Below are 20217 nucleotides of genomic sequence, written 5' to 3'. Positions count from 1 at the left end.
CTGTGGACAGCTGAGAACCGAAAAACTGTACCTAGTTTCAAAACATAAGATTTTTACTCTGCATATTTTCGACTGCGATCTGAGATTAACGAAGATTCTCTTTTCTAAGAGAAAATTATTTTTGTTTCAGCTGGGGGTATCTCTGAGCTTCTTCCTAACACCACTCTTAATAACGGACCACGAGAACGTAGAAGACATCGGTTGGGACATGAAAGTCTACTCTTACTCCCTCGCTGGAGGATCCACGCTTGTCTTGTTACTGGTAATCGCATGTGAGTAATTGAAATATATTAATTTTTACATGAACAACTCTTCCAAGAATATTGTTAGGCAATAAGAGGGTCAGGACAGAGAGGTCGTGTTGATTGTTGTACTAGCAATCAAAGAAGCTGGCTCAATATTAACACACTGGACTCTAGAACTTGCTATGTTATCTACGGTATTTTGTGTTTTGACAGAAGAACAGGCTGTCATCAGTGTTGTTCAGTTTATACAGTGATGGTATGACCCGGCTGCAAAAACCAGCAGCACCTGTAAGAATACAACTAGGTCACCAAACGAAATTCGCTGTTATCAAGCGACAGCGAAAACACTGCAAAATTTTAACAGCGAAACATGAGTCTCCTTTCGGGGAAACTACTTTCAAACATATGTGATGATGATGATGATGTTTGGTTTGTGGGGCGCTCAACTGCGTGGTTATCAGCGCCCGTACAATTTCCCAACCTTTGCTCAGTCCAATTTCGCCACTTCCTTGGATGATGATGAAAAGATGAGGACAACACAAACACCCAGTCATCTCGAGGCAGGTGAAAATCCCTGACCCCGCCGGGAATCGAACCCGGGACCCCGTGCTCGGGAAGCGAGAACGCTACCGCGAGACCACGAGCGGCGGACTCAAACATATGTGTAGACAGTGTTAGTAGAATCAGTTACAGAAATTAAATACCATACATCACGTACAACTACGACTAGGACATTGAAAACAAAGACGGCGAGTTCCTGTAGAATGTATAGTGCAAAACGTACGGCACTTTGAAGACATTGTAGAAAGGAACCTTAACTTAAATTTTGCAAATCGATGCCTTCCCTACGTGAAGTTGAAGGTTGCTTCAAAAGAGATCAAATAGAGGATGGTAATATCCAAAAAGAATGGGAAAATTATGTAAGTAGCGTGAATAAAAGGACGCTATGTGCAAGAAGCATGAAGCGCCCTTTGAATGTATCCTGAAAGCTAAAAGAGCCACGCGCACTTTGAATAAGAAAATGCTATTTGACACTGAAATCAATATAAAAGATAGGGTCGCCACCAACTCTAGCCACACGACAAAGAAGAGGTAGCACTGAGTCGGAAAATTACTTAATTTATTAATAAGAAAAACTCACAAAAGAACATTCATTGTAAAGTCATTGATAAAGAATGGGATGTAGTTATTAATATGATCCAGGCATTCTTCCCGTGAATCAAATATTGAGTAAAGTAAATAGGGCGTGAACACCATGCGTAAGTGCAGCCTGCAGCAATATTCGTGAAAACACGATCTATTCCAGAGCATTTGTTTCAGATAAAAAAAAGGGACACTAATCACTACACCTGTGCACATGGAAACGCTATAGGTGGGCCAACAAGGAAAACTACAAGGTAAAATGGCGAAGGTAACGGCGACGTAACATCGGTACACAAGATAAGATTGAAGGCAGAATTATTTATTCCTTAAAACATTGATGTAGTGCATCTATAGACTGCTGTTACATGCTAACTATGTACAATTGCTTGTGAAATACTATACGTTTCATAACAGACTCGCGTGCTCACTCGGTCCGCGGAGACAATTTCTATGGACCGTGGCCAAATTTTAATCACATGAGACAAAGAAAATTCACAAATACACAAAAATTACCAAGATCAATAATTGTGACCTCATGCGGTCCGCAAAGCAAAAAGAACAAATTAAATTAAGCGTGATATACTACGCTAACATCATGTCATCTGACCTACTACGACCACAACCATGAGATATTATTTTAAAATTGCTTTAACCAACTATCAAAAGTTAACATAGAGACATAGGTGAACAGGTACATAATATATATAAATATATAAACAAATACAATGATGCAAAATCATTATCACGAACCAAAGCAGTATCATCTGGTGCTGACATATATAAAAACATGCAAGTGAAAGTGCAAAATACAATATTCACAACAAATACAGTGATACAAAATCATTAATGAACCCAATGGTATGACAGCTGGTAAATAATCACCTATGGAAAATAAGACATGAGTACAAAAACACATCCAGAAATCAACTCGTTGACACGCTGTCATTTTTCAGTTTCGCCACATGGTTGTTTCACTGGGTATTCTCTTTAGGTGCTGGGGTGGGCGTCTCTTCTAAAGGCGACTTGGAGGATAAGCTACTAGGGGACCACAACACTGAACTGGGGAGTTCGCAGCGGCGTTGATTGTAACGTCCGTTGTAACCCAGGTTGTTCATCCTAGACAGCACCCCGCGACGTTGCCTCGTGCCCGTTTCCACCCTCTGCGTCCATACTGTGGGATGGTTCGGCGTTGCAGATTTGCAGGACATCGCCACTTGTGGGCCCTGCCTCATCATCGAGAAGGCGGCTTGGCGGTCGTCGTCCGTGTGTTGTGGAGGAATGTGTTTTACCGACACACGCCCCCGTCTCCTGTCGTGTCAATGGGGAGACACGCGCTCTTCTGTGTCGCATCGAGGTCGACGTAAACTCGTGCGGGTGTCGGGCTTGAGACCCGCGTATCACCTCTTTGCACCGTCTCAGCTGATGCGTCAGTGGTGGGACCCGCGTCCCTCCGGGCAGTGGGCGTTACCTCACCGCAGCAGCCGTCTGGACTAGCGGCGCTCAGGGATCGGCGGCCTCGCCTGGTGTGCGTCATACTTTCCCTTTCGCTTGTCAGATGACAAGCGCATGGGGTGGAACGCCGGCCATCAGCTGGCGCTGCCGTGGTGACACGCCTGCGGGCTCCGGTGTGAGCCTGCGCCTGGGGGAAGACCAGCATCCCCTCCCCTCTGACGGGGAAACAGCTGTGACCGCTCGCCGCATCACTGCTTCGCCGTTGATACCAGGGTTCGGCAACGCCTGCCGGTGGACCAAGCCCTGTGCTTTCTGATGCGGAGGCTCCCTAGGCGGCCTTGCACCCACTTAAGAACTGCGCTCACAGGGATCGTTACAAAATATCATGTGTACAGATTACCACAAAATCTTCGGAGTTTCTCACTCCTGATCAATACATGGAATAGTGCCCAAAATTAACTTGACAAAAAGGGCCTTCTTAACATTACTAATAAAAAAACAATGAAGAAAATTAAATAACCAATATTCAAACAAACAAAAAATCCTTTTTATAAAATATAGTTCCAGCATTACATCTGCTGTCAATCATTCAGGGTAGATCTTGTACAAGGTTTGGTCAGGATTTGGATAGGATTTGGCGCCGCTGCTAGCTACAGACACAAAACTCTACGTGCTCCTAACTACGCTCTCACACACAATCTACACAGCTCGTACTAGTCACCATCACCATATAGCCCGACTACAATTCCCACATATAAACAAAATATTCCTTTCAACACCAATACCTATATCGTTGTTCATTGACTGCTCCTCCAAGGTTTGCAGAACATGTTTGCTGATCTGTGAAAAATTTCCGAGACTTCTTTTCTATGGACATTGCATAATAAAAGTTATGATTAATGAGACACAGAAGGTTCATTCAAGTCACATCTGGAATGGTAAATGTTTCAACATCTATTCATCAGACTAATGCAAAAGGTCAGTGGGCATAAAAATGAAAATAAAATCATTCTATCCTATTAGCAAACACATAAACACTTCGTCCTATAAGTACATAAAAAAATACTGTCAAAAGAAATCCATTGTCCAGGGCCATGAGTACCCAACTTACTGCTATCATAAGATACTCATAATGATTACACACTTACTCACCACATGTCCCCAGGGGTCCTCACCTACCGTCATGTTATTTTAGCTTGGAGGTAGTCGCATTGATTCTCTATTAAATATCAAGCTGCTTGAGTTTATAAGCTGTTTCCATATACATCTTCTGGGGTTTCACACCCTGGTGTCCTCAACCGTACCTAGTAGTATGTGACGGCAAGTTACACTTTCCAAATATCTTATAAGATGGCAACTCTGATAATCAAACACTATTAATCTCCCTTCATACACAAGTCCTTCACCTACAAGTCACCAAGTTGCTTCGTTAACATCGCAGTACATTTGAAAAAAATCTCACTGAATCATGCTCACCTAAGGGGAATAAGAACACTAAAACTGTAATTTATCATCAAGAATTACCTTACGACCATTGACTCGCCACCCCAACACACCCGATACCTTTTTAGTCATCAAAGAACGAAAGCCATCTTACTGTAATAGGAAACGCTTCATATGAGCCTCATAATAATTCACATTCAGATGTTTTGAAACTGCACAACACTACTCCTTTCTGCTGACAAGAAGAAATAACTACACACATATTGGGGGACCCTTTACAATACACAGAAAATATACACTTTAATTTTAATCACACCAGAGTGAATCAAAACATTGGAAAATATGCACTGTAATTTTACTCACAAAAGAATGAATGCGAAAAAGCATATGGGCAATACGTCATTCCGACCTCCGAGGGGCAAGATCTTCTGCTTCTTATTCAATGTAAGGTTTTACGTTGGAGATGTGGTACAGGCCCTTCGACTTTCGAGAGCGGAGTGTTTCTACTTCAAGCGCATTCGGATGTGGAATCCGCTTGATTCTGTACGGCCCGTTGAATAAGAAGAAGAACTTCTTTGACAACCCAGCCCGTTTATTAGAGAGCTTGTGCGAGCGTACAAGTACTTTCTGGCCCACGTGAAAAGTTATATTACGCACCTTCTTTTTGCAGGTTCTTATCCGAGCCTCGGCGGCACTCTTTATATTTTTCAGGGCAAGCTCCACAATTGCAGATCTTCGTAACCTGGGTTCTACTGGCCAGGGAACCACCTCTTTTATTTTACTCGGAGGCTCCTTGTTTTTCAGGACCAGAATCGGTGGCAACGTCGTCGAGGAATTTGGCAACTCATTTAATATGTTCTGGAAACCGGCTAGTTTCGTGTCCCACGTCCGGTGGTCACGGTGGCAGTATAACCTACACAATTTTCCAATCTCCTTCATCCACCTTTCACAAGGATTTGCTGAAGGGCAGAAAAGGGAGATAAAGATCGGTTTCACTCGCTTTCTCCGAAGCATATGCTCCCAGTGACGTGACCTGAATTGTGGCCCGTTGTCCGAAATCACACGCTTCACAGTGCCAACCTCCCGTAAGAAGTGATTTGCGAACGCGGCAGCTACTGCCTTCCCGGTGGCCCTACGCAGCGGGGTGAGGCAGACGAATTTTGACGTCAGCTCTACTGCCACAAAAATGTACGCAAATCCGTTCCTAGAACGCACTAGCGGACCGAATAGATCTACTGCTGCGAGATCCCTGAGTTTATTGGGAACGATCGGGTGTATTGGTGCGGCAAACGACACAGTGGGCGGCTTGGCTTGCTGACAGGGCTTGCATACCCTAATTACTTTACGTATACGCCGAAGCATATTATTAAAGTAACAGGTTTCCCGCAGCTTCTCCAAGCATTTCCTCGCACCAAAGTGACCGTAGCTCAAATGCACGTACCACACGAGCTTGTTCACCAGTTCCTCCGGAATCGCTAACAGCCACCTGGAGTCATCCAGAGCTCGCCTCTTAAATAGGATGCCATTCCGGATAATATAATACTGCCTGATGGCCGCGTGGGATTTATCATGCCATTTCTCTTTGATGTCACGCAAGACTTCGTCCCTGTCTTGTTCCGCCCCGATATTGCCTAGTGACGTAGTGACATAATTCGCGAATGCCACATTTTGAAGGTATAACACACTGAAATTGTTTTCATCAATAGCGTTATCCTCAGCATGGGTGAGCCCGATAGGCATCCGAGATAGAGCATCAGCAATGATGTTCTTGTGCCCCGGAATGTACTCTATCGTGAAGTGGTATTCCTGGAGGAACACCGTCCACCGTCCGAGTCTACCGTGATTGATTTTGGCGCTCATTAGGAATTGTAGTGCTCGGTGGTCACTGTACACCCTGGTCGTGCTCCCGAACAAATAGTAACGGAATTTCTTGAATGCCCAGACAATCGCCAGGGCTTCAAGCTCCGTGACAGAGTAGTTCCGTTCACTCCGCGAGAGCACACGGCTGGCGAACGAGATAGTTTTCCAGGTGGACGGGTCCTTTCCACCATCCGTCTGGAAAAACACCGCTCCTAGCCCCGTCAGTGAACTATCTGTCATCAGGCAAAACTCCTGATTCAAATCCGGATGGGCGAGCAATGGAGCGTTAACGAGTGCATTCTTTAATTCGTCAAATTCGCTCTGTGCTTGTTCGTCCCACATCCAAACGGTGTTCTTACCCGTCAGTGCACATAAACGAGGGGTAGACAAAACACTGAGATTTATAAATCTCTTGTAGAAATTGCAAAGCCCCAAATAACCCCTGAGCTGACGCTTTGACGTGGGCGTTGCGCACTCCGCAATTGCTGAAATTTTTTCGGGATCCGGATGAATTCCATCCGCCGACACAATATGACCCAGAAACTTTATGCTTTCGCGCCCGAACTGGGATTTGTCCAGATTCACGGTCACCCCCGCTTTCTCGAATACTTCGAGCAATCGATTTAGAACCCGGTTGTGTTCCTCCCATGACTTCTCTGCAATTAGAATGTCGTCCACATACACAGTTACGCGCGCTCTTAGGTCGTCAGGTAGTATGCTATTCAGGCCTCTTATGAAGGCGGCTGAAGAAACATTCAACCCGAAAGGGAGACGTTTGAACTGGTAGCAGCTCCCATAGCAGAGGAAGGCAGTGTATTGCCTGCAAGACGAATCGAGCATAATTTGCCAATAGCTGTTTCGGAGGTCAACGGATGACAAAACTTTCACGCCATGAAACCTTTGCAGCAGTTCCTCCAATCCTTCTGGCCTATCTGTCTCAGACATGATTACCGTATTTATATGTCGCGAGTCCAACACCAAACGCACGGACTTGTCCCGCTTTGGCACAACGAGTAATGGCGAGTTGTATGAACTCCTAGCTCGCTCTATTATACCCTGCTCCAGCATCCTACTTATTTCGGCTTCCACACTGCTCTTGTGCACCAGTGGGATGGGGTAGGGCTTAACAAAGAAAGGAAGATGCTCGCGCACCGTAAAGCGGTACAGAAATCCATCAATTGCCCCCGGTGAATCCGAAAATAGTCGGGAATGGCTTCTCAGAACGCGACACAGTTCCATATGATTCGCTTCCGAGGCTCCCGCACCAGCAATACACCTTTTCACCGCGCTCGTGAAAACATCGTTCCTACCATACTCATTAGGTTGTGAATCTAGGTCACTAATCAGATTGACCAAAACCTCCTGCCCAGGTCGCGACTCAGTCCTAACGTGAAATTTCAGACAGCTCACCTCAGACTCCTTGCGCAAAACACATTCCTCGAAAATTAGACTGACAGGGTTGCTCCCGGCAATGATAGTCATAACACCGCCAGCCACGTCGATTACGGCGCGGTGGGCATTCATGAAGTCAGTCCCCAATATCATCGCCACGGTCATCAGCGGCATCACAAAAAAATTGAATTCAAACTCATGTCCTTGACAGACGAAGTTTACTCGAGTCTGAACTTTAATTTTAACACTTTTTCCATATATCGCGCCCCTGACTGTAGTTCCTCTCACCTGGAAAGTTGGCCAACTCCCCGTTTCCTCAGACTTCCGAAACGCCGCCTCACTAATCAGCGAAAAGGGGCTGCCTGTATCGAGTACACATCTAAGACTGACTCCCCGAATGTAAACAGACACGACTGGGTTTACCGCGGGCACACCAATACTGTGGTCCTCCCTCAACAAATCTTCCCTAATATCGTCTTCCTCTGTCAAATGCACGTCAATATCACTGGTCCTCATTAAGTTGTCGCCAACCGAGTCAGCCGCTAGTCATTGATCCCTTTGATTAGGGTCATGTGGCGGATTGTGACGCGGGTTTGCGGGACGAATTTCAACACCCAATGGCGGACCACCCGTACTGTTTACAGCACCCCTGTTGTTGCTTGTTCGATAATTATTCTGTGGTCGGTCACGACTACCGTTCCTAGGTCCGCTATAATTACTCCAATGTCTCTGCTCATTACCATATCTTCTAAACTCCCGGGGGTGTCTTTGATTTACTCTCGGCGAATGATGACGATTGGCATCGTTCGTTCTGTCCGCGTTCCGTGAGGAATCGCGACGCTGCCAACGCTCGCGCGCCCTGTAACTCTGAGGCGACCCGTTACGTCTGGAGTGCCACCTGTCTCTACGGCTGCGGCTTCGCTCGCGCGGCCGCTGCTCGTAGGCGCTCTGACCGTAATTCTGCGTGGTGCCATTCGCATCGCACTCAAGCTCTAAAAGGAAATTGCGAAACCCCTCTACGTCATCCTTACATCGTCCTGCAAGGATAGCGTGCCGCAACTGCATTGGAAACTTTCCCAGGCAAATACGAATAATTTCTGCAGGTCCATAAGGATCGCCAAGATGTTCATTCGCCTGCAGCATGTGCTCGAACATCTGCACAGGGCTGGAGAATTTTGACCTGTTTAACTCTGGTAGCATGATGAGTCCGTGTTTTACACGACTTTGCGCTGCCACTGACCAATATATCGACAGGAAGTGTTGACGAAACTCCCCAACAGTGTAGCAATTGCGTGCAATTGACCTCATCCGCGCCGCTGGCTCACCTTCGAGGTAGCCGCACATATACTCTATTTTGTGCGCACTGGGCCACGTAGGAGGGAGGGAGAACTCGAACTGCTGTAACCAGGCCCGCGGGTGAATCCCCGTAGCCGAGTTACGGAAGACTTCAAACTGCCTCACGGTCAGAAAATGTTTAAAGTCAAATTCGTGAGTTTCCCTTGGCGAACGTTCCTGAGGGGATCCGCACCGTTCCCACCTGGTACGAGATCCGTGATCATGACGATGATCAAATTCGCCATCGTTCCCGGAATCATCGTCGGAATAATGGCCCTTTCGTTCATTTCTTTCAACTTCATGGGCCTTTAACCCTTTTAGGTGAAGTTCTAAACGGGCAATGCGCTCACATATTCCCTCGGTAACCCCTCTTTGTTGTATTTTTATTTCACACTGTCCACGCGGACATTTCGTTATCGACGGTATTTCGTCTGCATCCGCTGATGACGAGGTAATCGTTTCCCTATTATTGTCAGCCTTACGCGCCACTGCGTCTGAGATCCTGGCTATTTCTTCTCGCATCTCTCGGTGGGCCGTGTCTTGTTTTGTTTGCGTAAGCCCTTGCTCTCGCTCGAGAGCTATTATCGCCTGGCTGAGGGTTTCTACCTGCGCGCTAAGGTGGACCGGGCACTTAGCCGCAGTGTCCTCTATTCGGGACACAAGAGCCGTGTGGTCACTCTGGCATTGTTCTGCTAATGCGCGGAGATCCCTGGCGGAATTTCGTCCTACTCGGGTCTCAAGAGCCGCTTGTTCACTCTGGCATTGTTCTGCTAGTATACGTATATTCCCAGCGAACCTTTCTTCTTGCTCCATCACCTGCTTGCTAATGACTTGGTGCCCCTCTTCTAAGGCGGAGATGCGTTGGTCAATGATCGCCAGTTTCTCCCCAACACCCTGCACTATTTCACTAGTCAATCTTTTATTCGCTTCCTCGATATGCCTCCTATTTTCTTCTGCTTGTTTTTTATTCACTTCCTCGATATGTCTCCTATTACTGTCTAGTAATTGTCGTAGCATAGCCTGTAATGAATTTGCATCTATCGAATGATTCGAAATCACTACGGCTGGCTCAGGATGGACAACACTTGTACTTGCGTTTTCCGCGTTTCGTTCCTGGTCAGACTCGACGTTTTGACCTCGTCCTTGTTCAGGGTTATTGTCTGGCAGGTTTTTCCGATCGCGGCTCCCTGAACAGCTACGCGTCTCCATCATAAGGATAGTTACTCCGTGCTCCAAAATACAACAAGAATAATGCCAAAGTCTCCTAATGGACTCACAGTCCCCACAAAGCACCCAAGATTTACTATATGACACCAATACACGCCACAGGACAAGAGTCAACCCACACTTGTAACACAATTGAATACTAAATCACAATATCTATACAGTAATACATATACAAGATAAAACATGTAAGAAAATGCACACCTATATCATAAATTCACGTAAATTCTGTATCACAGAAAGACAATATACCAATTAGCACATCCAACCAAAAATAACTAATCCTCACTGCGCATCAGAAGATCTCTGGTTTACCGAAATCTGTGAGCAGGGTAAGTCATGTGTAAGTAGCGTGAATAAAAGGACGCTATGTGCAAGAAGCATGAAGCGCCCTTTGAATGTATCCTGATAGCTAAAAGAGCCACGCGCACTTTGAATAAGAAAATGCTATTTGACACTGAAATCAATATAAAAGATAGGGTCGCCACCAACTCTAGCCACACGACAAAGAAGAGGTAGCACTGAGTCGGAAAATTACTTAATTTATTAATAAGAAAAACTCACAAAAGAACATTCATTGTAAAGTCATTGATAAAGAATGGGATGTAGTTATTAATATGATCCAGGCATTCTTCCCGTGAATCAAATATTGAGTAAAGTAAATAGGGCGTGAACACCATGCGTAAGTGCAGCCTGCAGCAATATTCGTGAAAACACGATCTATTCCAGAGCATTTGTTTCAGATAAAAAAAAGGGACACTAATCACTACACCTGTGCACATGGAAACGCTATAGGTGGGCCAACAAGGAAAACTACAAGGTAAAATGGCGAAGGTAACGGCGACGTAACATCGGTACACAAGATAAGATTGAAGGCAGAATTATTTATTCCTTAAAACATTGATGTAGTGCATCTATAGACTGCTGTTGCATGCTAACTATGTACAATTGCTTGTGAAATACTATACGTTTCATAACAGACTCGCGTGCTCACTCGGTCCGCGGAGACAATTTCTATGGACCGTGGCCAAATTTTAATCACATGAGACAAAGAAAATTCACAAATACACAAAAATTACCAAGATCCGGAAAAGATTAGAAGCATACACACACAGTTGTAGGCACATAAACATTCACACTGAACCGAGGGCACTTCAACATATGCAACTCCTTTGTGCTGCGTTCCTCTCACGGATCAAAGTCAAGACTGCATTGGGAATCAAACTGAAAGTCTACAAAAGCCTTGCATTCCCTGCTGCAACCCAGCAAGTAAATCTTTATAAGACGAAATTCGAGACCAAAAGCTAAAAGCTCCCCTCTCTATGTGACAACGCGCCACGCGGTCAGTCCAACTCACCCTTCTTCGACTGGAGCACAGCTGTGTACGCTTCCCGTACCGGCGGCAGACTGTCTCCCGCTTCTGTAGCCTCTTCCACGCTCCGCGTGGACCGGAAAACCCCAGGATGCCATTTCCGCCACCAACCTAACGCAGGTGGATTTCTCACAAGTAGCGGAAACCTCTTTGCCGACTTGACCACTACGAGAGTTGGCAATGAAAGGTGGCTACAGGACCCTTTCAATTATATGAATAACAAAACAAATGGCTGAAGGTTGAAAGTTCAAATAAGCTCCGTGTTGAATCTTCCAGGCAGATTAAAACTGTGTGGTGGACCGAGATTCGAACTTGGGCCCTTCGCTGGATAGTGCTCTACCGTCTAAACTACCAAAGCACGGCTCACAACTCCTGCTCAAAGCTTTACTTCCGTCAGTATCTCGTCTCCTACCTTTCAAACTTCACAGAACCTCAGAACCTCTCCTGCGAAAGTTGCTTGCTTGTGCTTGGGTAGCTCAGTCGGTAGAGCACTTGCGCGCTAAAGGCAGTGGTTCCGAGCCTCGGTCCGGCCTACAGTTTTAATCTGCCTGGAAGTTTCATATCAGCGCACACTTCGCTGCAGAGTGAAAATTTCGGTCTGGGAAGCTCTGTGTTAACACAAACTGACGCTCAACATCCTAGATCAGTGGTTTCCAATCTTTCATAAACCACTACCCCTGAACGAATGCAGATGTGCCGGCCGAAGTGGCCGTGCGGTTAAAGGCGCTGCAGTCTGGAACCGCAAGACCGCTACGGTCGCAGGTTCGAATCCTGCCTCGGGCATGGATGTTTGTGATGTCCTTAGGTTAGTTAGGTTTCACTAGTTCTAAGTTCTAGGGGACTAATGACCTCAGCAGTTGAGTCCCATAGTGCTCAGAGCCATTTGAACCATTTGAATGCAGATGTGAGCCACTGGCTCAACGAACTTCAACGCCTAAGAGTTAACTCACCTGTGGACGAAGGATAAATAATATTCACAATTTTCGAACGAGGAGATAATGAGCTAGCTGGTATTACTTATTTCTAACAATCATTTTTATATTACACCACAATTACGCTGCAATTATATCATAAATACCCCATCTATACACCACACATGTGCCGTACCTACACCACACACACAGGATGGCAATTATTGAACTATATGGGAAAAAACGTAAATTAGTTACAAATTATGGCGTGCAGACATTTTATTCAACACGTTAACTTCACTACAGATATTCGTATTTAGGTTATGACATGTTCGATACGCCTGCCATCATTGGCAATAATGTGGTGCTGACGAATAGCGAAATTCTGCATTACCCGCTGAAGTGTCGGAACATCGATGCTGTCGATGACCTCCTGAATGGCTGTTTAGATTGAGCAATGGTTTTGGGGATACTGCTGTACACCTTGTCTTTAATATAGCCCCACAAAAAGGAGTCGCATATGTTCGCCAATTGAGGCCCATGCCAGTGGCCTCTGGGTACCCCAGAGCCAGAATGCGGTCCCCGAAGTGCTCCTCCAGGACATCAAACAATCTGATGCTTCGATGGAGTCGAGCTCCGTCTGGCATGAACCACATCTTGTCAAAATCAGGGTCACTTTGGATAATGGGGATGAAATCATCACCCAAAATCTTCACGTACCGTTAGGTAGTCACTATGCCATCAAGGAATATCGCACCGATTATTCGAGACTGGACATCACACACCATACAAACCCACTGAGGGTGAAGGGACTTCTCTATCGCGAAATGTGGATTCTCAGTCCCCCAAATGCACCAGTTTTGCTCACTGACGAACCCATCCAAATGAAAGTGGGCTTCTTCGCTAAACCAAACAACAATGCGCATACTAATTCCCATCATGCCCCGTGGTCAACCGTGCAGTTTGAACGTCCTAACGCAAACCGTTCAGACGTTATGACGATTTTATTTCATATAGTTCAATAATTGTCACTCAGTATGTTGTACATATTCTGAGTTAAGATACTTCCACAGTATAAAAAAATAAAGACATCATAGCACAGTCTGTAAAAAACGTTAGTTGAGTCATGCCAAATCTGGAAATTGGTAAAACTGGCGTTTTGGTAGGTTGACAAATTGGAAACTGGTAAAAGTAGTAGAAAGGACCAAAACTGCAGATGTACTGGCCACAAAAAAGGCATCTGTGTAAATACTTCCATTCCTGTGAAACTTAAAGATCTATTCCATGCATTATCAATTGCAACTGATAGGTTGTGTCGTTGGCATCCACATGTAAGAGGCATGAACTATGAATTTGTTGAGTATTTCCACAAAAAAAGCGTAAATATAGACCAAGTGCAAAACCAATGCCTAAATTCCGCCTGTACCAAATTCTATAAATGTGACATCTACTGAGCCTGTACAGTCTGAGTTTACGAAAGTTATTCCAATGTATGTGATCGCACCAGTTGGACTCGATACAGTACCGGCTGAATTTAAAGGTTACAGAAGACAGCATTTCGCGAAATACTGTGCTACAACACATTGATTATAAGTAAATGTATATATGTAAGTAAGCCAAAAAAAGTGTAATTGTTATTTCCCTATGTACTATCTACATCACGTATACGTCCTACATACGGTGTACATACACTTCACATACATCATACATATATTGTATATACGCTGCGGTAAGTCGTTTCAACAGTATAAAAATATTTACGTCACAGAATAGTTTGCAAAATGTTAACTGAATGGCTTCTGGAAGCTGGTAAAGGTAGCTGTAAAATTGATAAACTGATAGGACACCAAATTTGGAAATTGGTAAATAGTCTGGCAGGATCCACCAAAATGTAGATGTGCAAGCCAAAGAATTGAGCACTTTTTTAAGTGTGTGTGTGTGTGTGTGTGTGTGTGTGTGTGTGTGTGTGTGTGTCTGTGTGTGCGTGTGCCTACTGAATAAAGTGAATCCATTCTCGCAGAAAAGATGCGTGCAGTGTAAACAACTGGTCGCCTGACGTTAAGTGTTGTTCGCCCAAGCACCACTAGGGCAAGAGCTAATCACAATATCACAATGTAGCCTATGGTCAAAAATATCCAAGTATTTATCAATCATGTGCTGTTGGTCTCAGCTAACAGCCGTAGGGCTCCACTGATCTTAGGCAGTTTGCTCTCCATTCTAGGACAGCACTTTGTCGTAAGAGAATTAGAATGTGGGTATTTGCTATAAGAAATCCATTCTAGCTATGCACCGAAAATGATGTTAGCATGTTCACATGTAGCCCTTGTCAAGTGTGGCCAGCCATAAAAAGTGATGGAAAGGACCAAAATGCAAGTATAAAAGAATAGGTAGAATTAGATACCTGCCGTTAAGATAAGACGTCTCCTTTTGTGTAACTGCATGGTGGTCTTTAAAACGATTAGGGACACTGCCTCCACTATATACAAAGAAAAACTTTTAATAGCCACTGAAGAGACGATGTGTAGTCTGTAAGCACTACGAAGCCGACCACCACCTGTCTTCTACCTCCCCATGCAGTAAAATAAAAAAAGAACAAAACAGCTCCACACGTACGAATTCACTTAGCTCTAGCATAGTGCAATGCACTGATGAAGAAGCGCGGGGTAGCCGTACGCTCTGAGCGCCTTGGCACGATTCGCGCGGCTCCCCCCTTCCCCCCGCCGGAGGTTCGAGTCCTCCCTCGGGCATGGGTGTGTGTGTGTGTGTTGTCATTAGCGTAAGTTAGTTTAAGTTAGATTAAGCCTAGGGACCGATGACCTCAGTAGTTTGGTCCCATAGGAACATACCACAAATTTCCAAAATGCACTGATGAAACATTGCAACCCGGCCTGCACTTGATTAGTGGTACATTAAATTCCTAAGGAGCTTGCGGCTACGAAAAGTCGGCAACCAATATTTTAGATGCTTCGGTCAATCAAGAACCCTACAGCGCGTCTGGAACATGAGCTATGCAGCAGCAGGATTTTTTGTATATAAATACGATCAGCTCTGTATGTCGGCCCAGCAATACACGTTATAAGCAAGATCGACAGTCCACATAAATTATGGGTAAGAGAGAGAGAGAGAGAGAGAGAGAGAGAGAGAGAGAGGCCGGACACTGTGACGGAGCGGTTATAGGCGCTTCAATCCTAAACGGCGCTGCTGCTATGGCCGCAGGTTCGAATCCTGCTTCGGGCATGGATGTGTGTGATATCCATAGGTTAGTTGGGTTTAAGTAATTCTAAGTGTAGGGGACTGATGACCTCAGATGTTAAGTCCCATAGTGCTTAGAGCCATTTGAAACATTTGAAGAGAGAGAGACTGAGACTGTCAGCTTCTGGTGGTTCATAAAGAGCAATCAATTTACGTCGTGGGTTTGTAAAGCCTCTTATGAAGCAGGAGAGAGCATTGCTGCAATATGTTCTAATAATAATGATAGTAACAAAAAAAATGGCTCTGAGCACTATGGGACATAACTTCTGAGGTCATCAGTTCCCTAGAACTTAGAACTACTTAAACCTAACTAACCTAAGGACATCACACACATCCATGCCCGAGGCCGGATTCGAACCTGCGACCGTAGCGGTCGCGCGGTTCCAGACTGTAGCGCCTAGAACAGCTCGGCCACACCGGCCGGCAATGATAGTAATAGTAGTAACAGTATCTTTATAAACTAGCCCTGTGAAATTAAGACACACCACTGTTGATTTACATAAAGCCTTCTCTCTGCTTTAGAAGCGACGCGAGTTGACCAGGAAGCTGCTGGCCGGCGCTTCAGTAGGCTGTCGCTCTTCCGGTATTAAGTCGCCGCCTCCCCTCCGCTCCCCTCCCCCCTTCACCTCCCGACACTCTAATCCCTTATTTCGCGATAATATAAAACTTGCTGCCCTTCTCTGAACGTCTTCGATGTACTCCGTCAATCCTGTCTGGTAAGGATTTCACACAGCGGAGCAGTACCCCAAAAGAGGACGGACAAGAGTAGTGTAGACAGTCTCTTTAGTAGATATGTTAAATTTTTTTTGTGTCCTACCAGTAAACCGCAGTCTTTGGTTAGCCTTCCCTACAACATTTTCTATGAGTTCCTTCCAATTTAAGTTGTTCGTAATTGTATTTCCTAGGTATTTAGATTTGACTGATTTATCATGTAACCGTAGTTTAACGGATTCCTTTTAGCACTCATGTGGATGACCTCACACTTTTCATTACTTAGGGTCAATTGCCAATTTTCGCACCACTGTAACGGTCGTGAGAGTTAATTACCTTTGAGATTGGACGTGGAGAACTGTTGTCAGTCAAGAGTGCCTTTGAGGCGACAAAGACGCCATTGTCAGTACTTCACTGAGACTTGGGAAATCCATCGGGGATTCTCTCAGCCGGCTCCAGCATAAAGCACGCCCATTTCATTGAGACAAGCCACAGAAATTTTTTTCTGCTTTTCGAATTGTTGCTGGGAAAGTATACAGTCATAAGAATTCGTGTTACCAAAGCCAGAACGTGATTTTGTCGGAATTGGAATTGCATTGATATACGCCGCTTTTTCTCGCAAAAAAATCAGCACGCACGTGCAATATGTGGAAGGGACACAGCTGCAACTTTTTTTCGCGATATTGTAGCATTTGTCCAGCAACGAACACGTCGCGCTGGCTCGCACTTGTCAAATATGCCTTACTAACTGAGAAAGTCAACACTTACCGCGTAACATCAGTATGTGCTCTAATTTTTGCATAGTAAGATGATGTTTTCTTGTCTAACATAGTTGAGAGTGCGTAGTTTCTAGTAATAATAATAATAATAATAATAATAATAATAATAATAATATTAGTAATAATAAACAAGTTACAAATAGCATCGATTCTGTGGCAGTATCCGGTCCCAGTAACTTAGCATATGACTCGATTTCCACTCCCTCACATCATTAATAAATGCTCCGTTAAAAAAATGTACATCAAATATATCACATGCTGATTTATAAATGATGAATAGAGACCCATCCGTGCTAGTAGCGCTATTTATGGTTCATGTAACCATATATCAGGCCTGATTGCCTAGGAGGTGCTGGTTTCTATGCCACCTCAGTCTGTCTTGTATTTGTATACCTGGAAGGTCTAACTGTATTACATCATTGTCCAGTAAAGCAAAACCTAATCTGTTTTTCCGAATTTTCGATGTCCGAGATCATCAAACAGAGCTCTGTAAGCATATATGCGTAACTTATGTTTGTATGCATTCTATGACACTAAACAGCTACCTAGGGAGGCAATTTAGCTGCATGACCTCTGCTACTTGCGTAGCCCTGCTCCTAAGCTCAGTTAAGGGCTACCAAAATCCTGCTATAGGATGTTGGTATTTGTTAAAAAATGAATTTTGTTATGAAGGTGTAGCGAGAAGGCCATTAGAAGCGGACTTGCAAATGACGGTGAATATTAATTAAGACACTTCGACATTACAGTGTGTTGGCATAGTCTGCAAAATGCCGGCAAATATTAACGTAAGACACTTTGAAATTATAATGTGTGTATAACTGAATGGTAAATTACGCAAAATGGTGGAAAAAAACTGTTAATCCTCTAGGAGAATTGTGTGTGGCAGAGTGCCAAGTCCCGACGGACGGACAGTGTCACAAGCCTTCATATGTAGGAGGAGCGTGACTTGACTTTAGAAAGTATTTGTTGATTAGGTAGCATCAAGCCTGAATGAAGCTCTTTTGTTAGTCTTAGCTTGTCCTGAGGAGCACACACATCAGTTTCTTTCGAGGCCGTGATTATGAACTAGCTAAATACTTTCGCAAGCCCCAACCTGTTAGGACGTGTATAGATGGTGAAATATGAAATTTCATACATCAGAAAGACATCATCACTACAACAACATTGCTTGTGGTACTAGTTCTAATTTGACGGTATTGTGAAAAAGACTGTTTGTCCTGCTTTAATGTAATAATTCTGTGACGTATTTGTTGGAAACAGTGTTGTTTATTAAAACTGTGGCATGGGGGCTTAATTAAATAGAATGCAAATAATTTCAAGTTTTGTAGCTGACTGTCCGGCTACGCAGTCTCGTAAACGGTTAGCCCTGACTGGTATTAGTACGCAATCTGACTGCATAGAATAACAACAAAGAATGAAAGAAAACTTCCGTTAACACAATTAATTAAGTCCCCAGCAACTATAAAACCTACGAAACAACAAAACACAAGTGTAACTGTTCTGTGTGTGGAAGTGTGATTCAACGTACACATCTGGCATTTACACTGAAGTAATTAAAAAAAAAACTATAATTGCACATAAAAATCAGAATTACACTCTAATACATGAACACAAGCCAGATGCTTTGTTGACTGAACCTGTGACCAAGAGACATTGTTAGTTAGGACATTTGAAATAAAAAAAAATTTTCTCTACCTTCATATACACTCCTGGAAATTGAAATAAGAACACCGTGAATTCATTGTCCCAGGAAGGGGAAACTTTATTGACACATTCCTGGGGTCAGATACATCACATGATCACACTGAGAGAACCACAGGCACATAGACACAGGCAACAGAGCATGCACAATGTCGGCACTAGTACAGTGTATATCCACCTTGCGCAGCAATGCAGGCTGCTATTCTCCCATGGAGACGATCGTAGAGATGCTGGATGTAGTCCTGTGGAACGGCTTGCCATGCCATTTCCACCTGGCGCCTCAGTTGGACCAGCGTTCGTGCTGGACGTGCAGACCGCGTGAGACGACGCTTCATCCAGTCCCAAACATGCTCAATGGGGGACAGATCCGGAGATCTTGCTGGCCAGGGTAGTTAACTTACACCTTGTAGAGCACGTTGGGTGGCACGGGATACATGCGGACGTGCATTGTCCTGTTGGAACAGCAAGTTCCCTTGCCGGTCTAGGAATGGTAGAACGATGGGTTCGATGACGGTTTGGATGTACCGTGCACTATTCAGTGTCCCCTCGACGATCACCAGTGGTGTACGGCCAGTGTAGGAGATCGCTCCCCACACCATGATGCCGGGTGTTGGCCCTGTGTGCCTCGGTCGTATGCAGTCCTGATTGTGGCGCTCACCTGCACGGCGCCAAACACGCATACGACCATCATTGGCACCAAGGCAGAAGCGACTCTCATCGCTGAAGACGACACGTCTCCATTCGTCCTTCCATTCACGCCTGTCGCGACACCACTGGAGGCGGGGTGCACGATGTTGGGGCGTGAGCGGAAGACGGCCTAACGGTGTGCGGGACCGTAGCCCAGTTTCATGGAGACGGTTGCGAATGGTCCTCGCCGATACCCCAGGAGCAACAGTGTACGTAATTTGCTGGGAAGTGGCGGTGCGGTCCCCTACGGCACTGCGTAGGATCCTACGGTCTTGGCGTGCATCCGTGCGTCGCTGCGGTCCGGTCCTAAGTCGACGGGCACGTGCACCTTCCGCCGACCACTGGCGACAACATCGATGTACTGTGGAGACCTCACGCCCCACGTGTTGAGCAATTCGGCGGTACGTCCACCCGGCCTCCCGCATGTCCACTATACGCCCTCGCTCAAAGTCCGTCAACTGCACATACGGTTCACGTCCACGCTGTCGCGGCATGCTACCAGTGTTAAAGACTGCGATGGAGCTCCGTATGCCACGGCAAACTGGCTGACACTGACGGCGGCGGTGCACAAATGCTGCGCAGCTAGCGCCATTCGACGGCCAACACCGCGGTTCCTGGTGTGTCCGCTGTGCCGTGCGTGTGATCATTGCTTGTACAGCCCTCTCGCAGTGTCCGGAGCAAGTATGGTGGATCTGACACACTGGTGTCAA

At 45.3% G+C, this 20217-nt stretch overlaps 1 protein-coding gene across 1 annotated transcript in view; it reads left to right on the top strand.

Annotated features, from left to right (window-relative positions):
• LOC126249288 (uncharacterized MFS-type transporter C09D4.1-like) overlaps positions 1-20217 on the top strand; it is a 201258-nt gene that overhangs the window by 48758 nt on the left and 132283 nt on the right. Inside the window, exon 3 of the mRNA XM_049950943.1 lies at positions 131-272. Coding sequence (XP_049806900.1) covers positions 131-272 — 142 coding nt within the window. The remainder of the gene's footprint in view (positions 1-130; positions 273-20217) is intronic.

The sequence above is a fragment of the Schistocerca nitens genome, chromosome 3, assembly GCF_023898315.1.
Source record: "Schistocerca nitens isolate TAMUIC-IGC-003100 chromosome 3, iqSchNite1.1, whole genome shotgun sequence".
NCBI classification, from domain to species: Eukaryota; Metazoa; Arthropoda; class Insecta; order Orthoptera; family Acrididae; genus Schistocerca; species Schistocerca nitens.
This window is presented reverse-complemented; position numbering and strand designations above follow the sequence as displayed.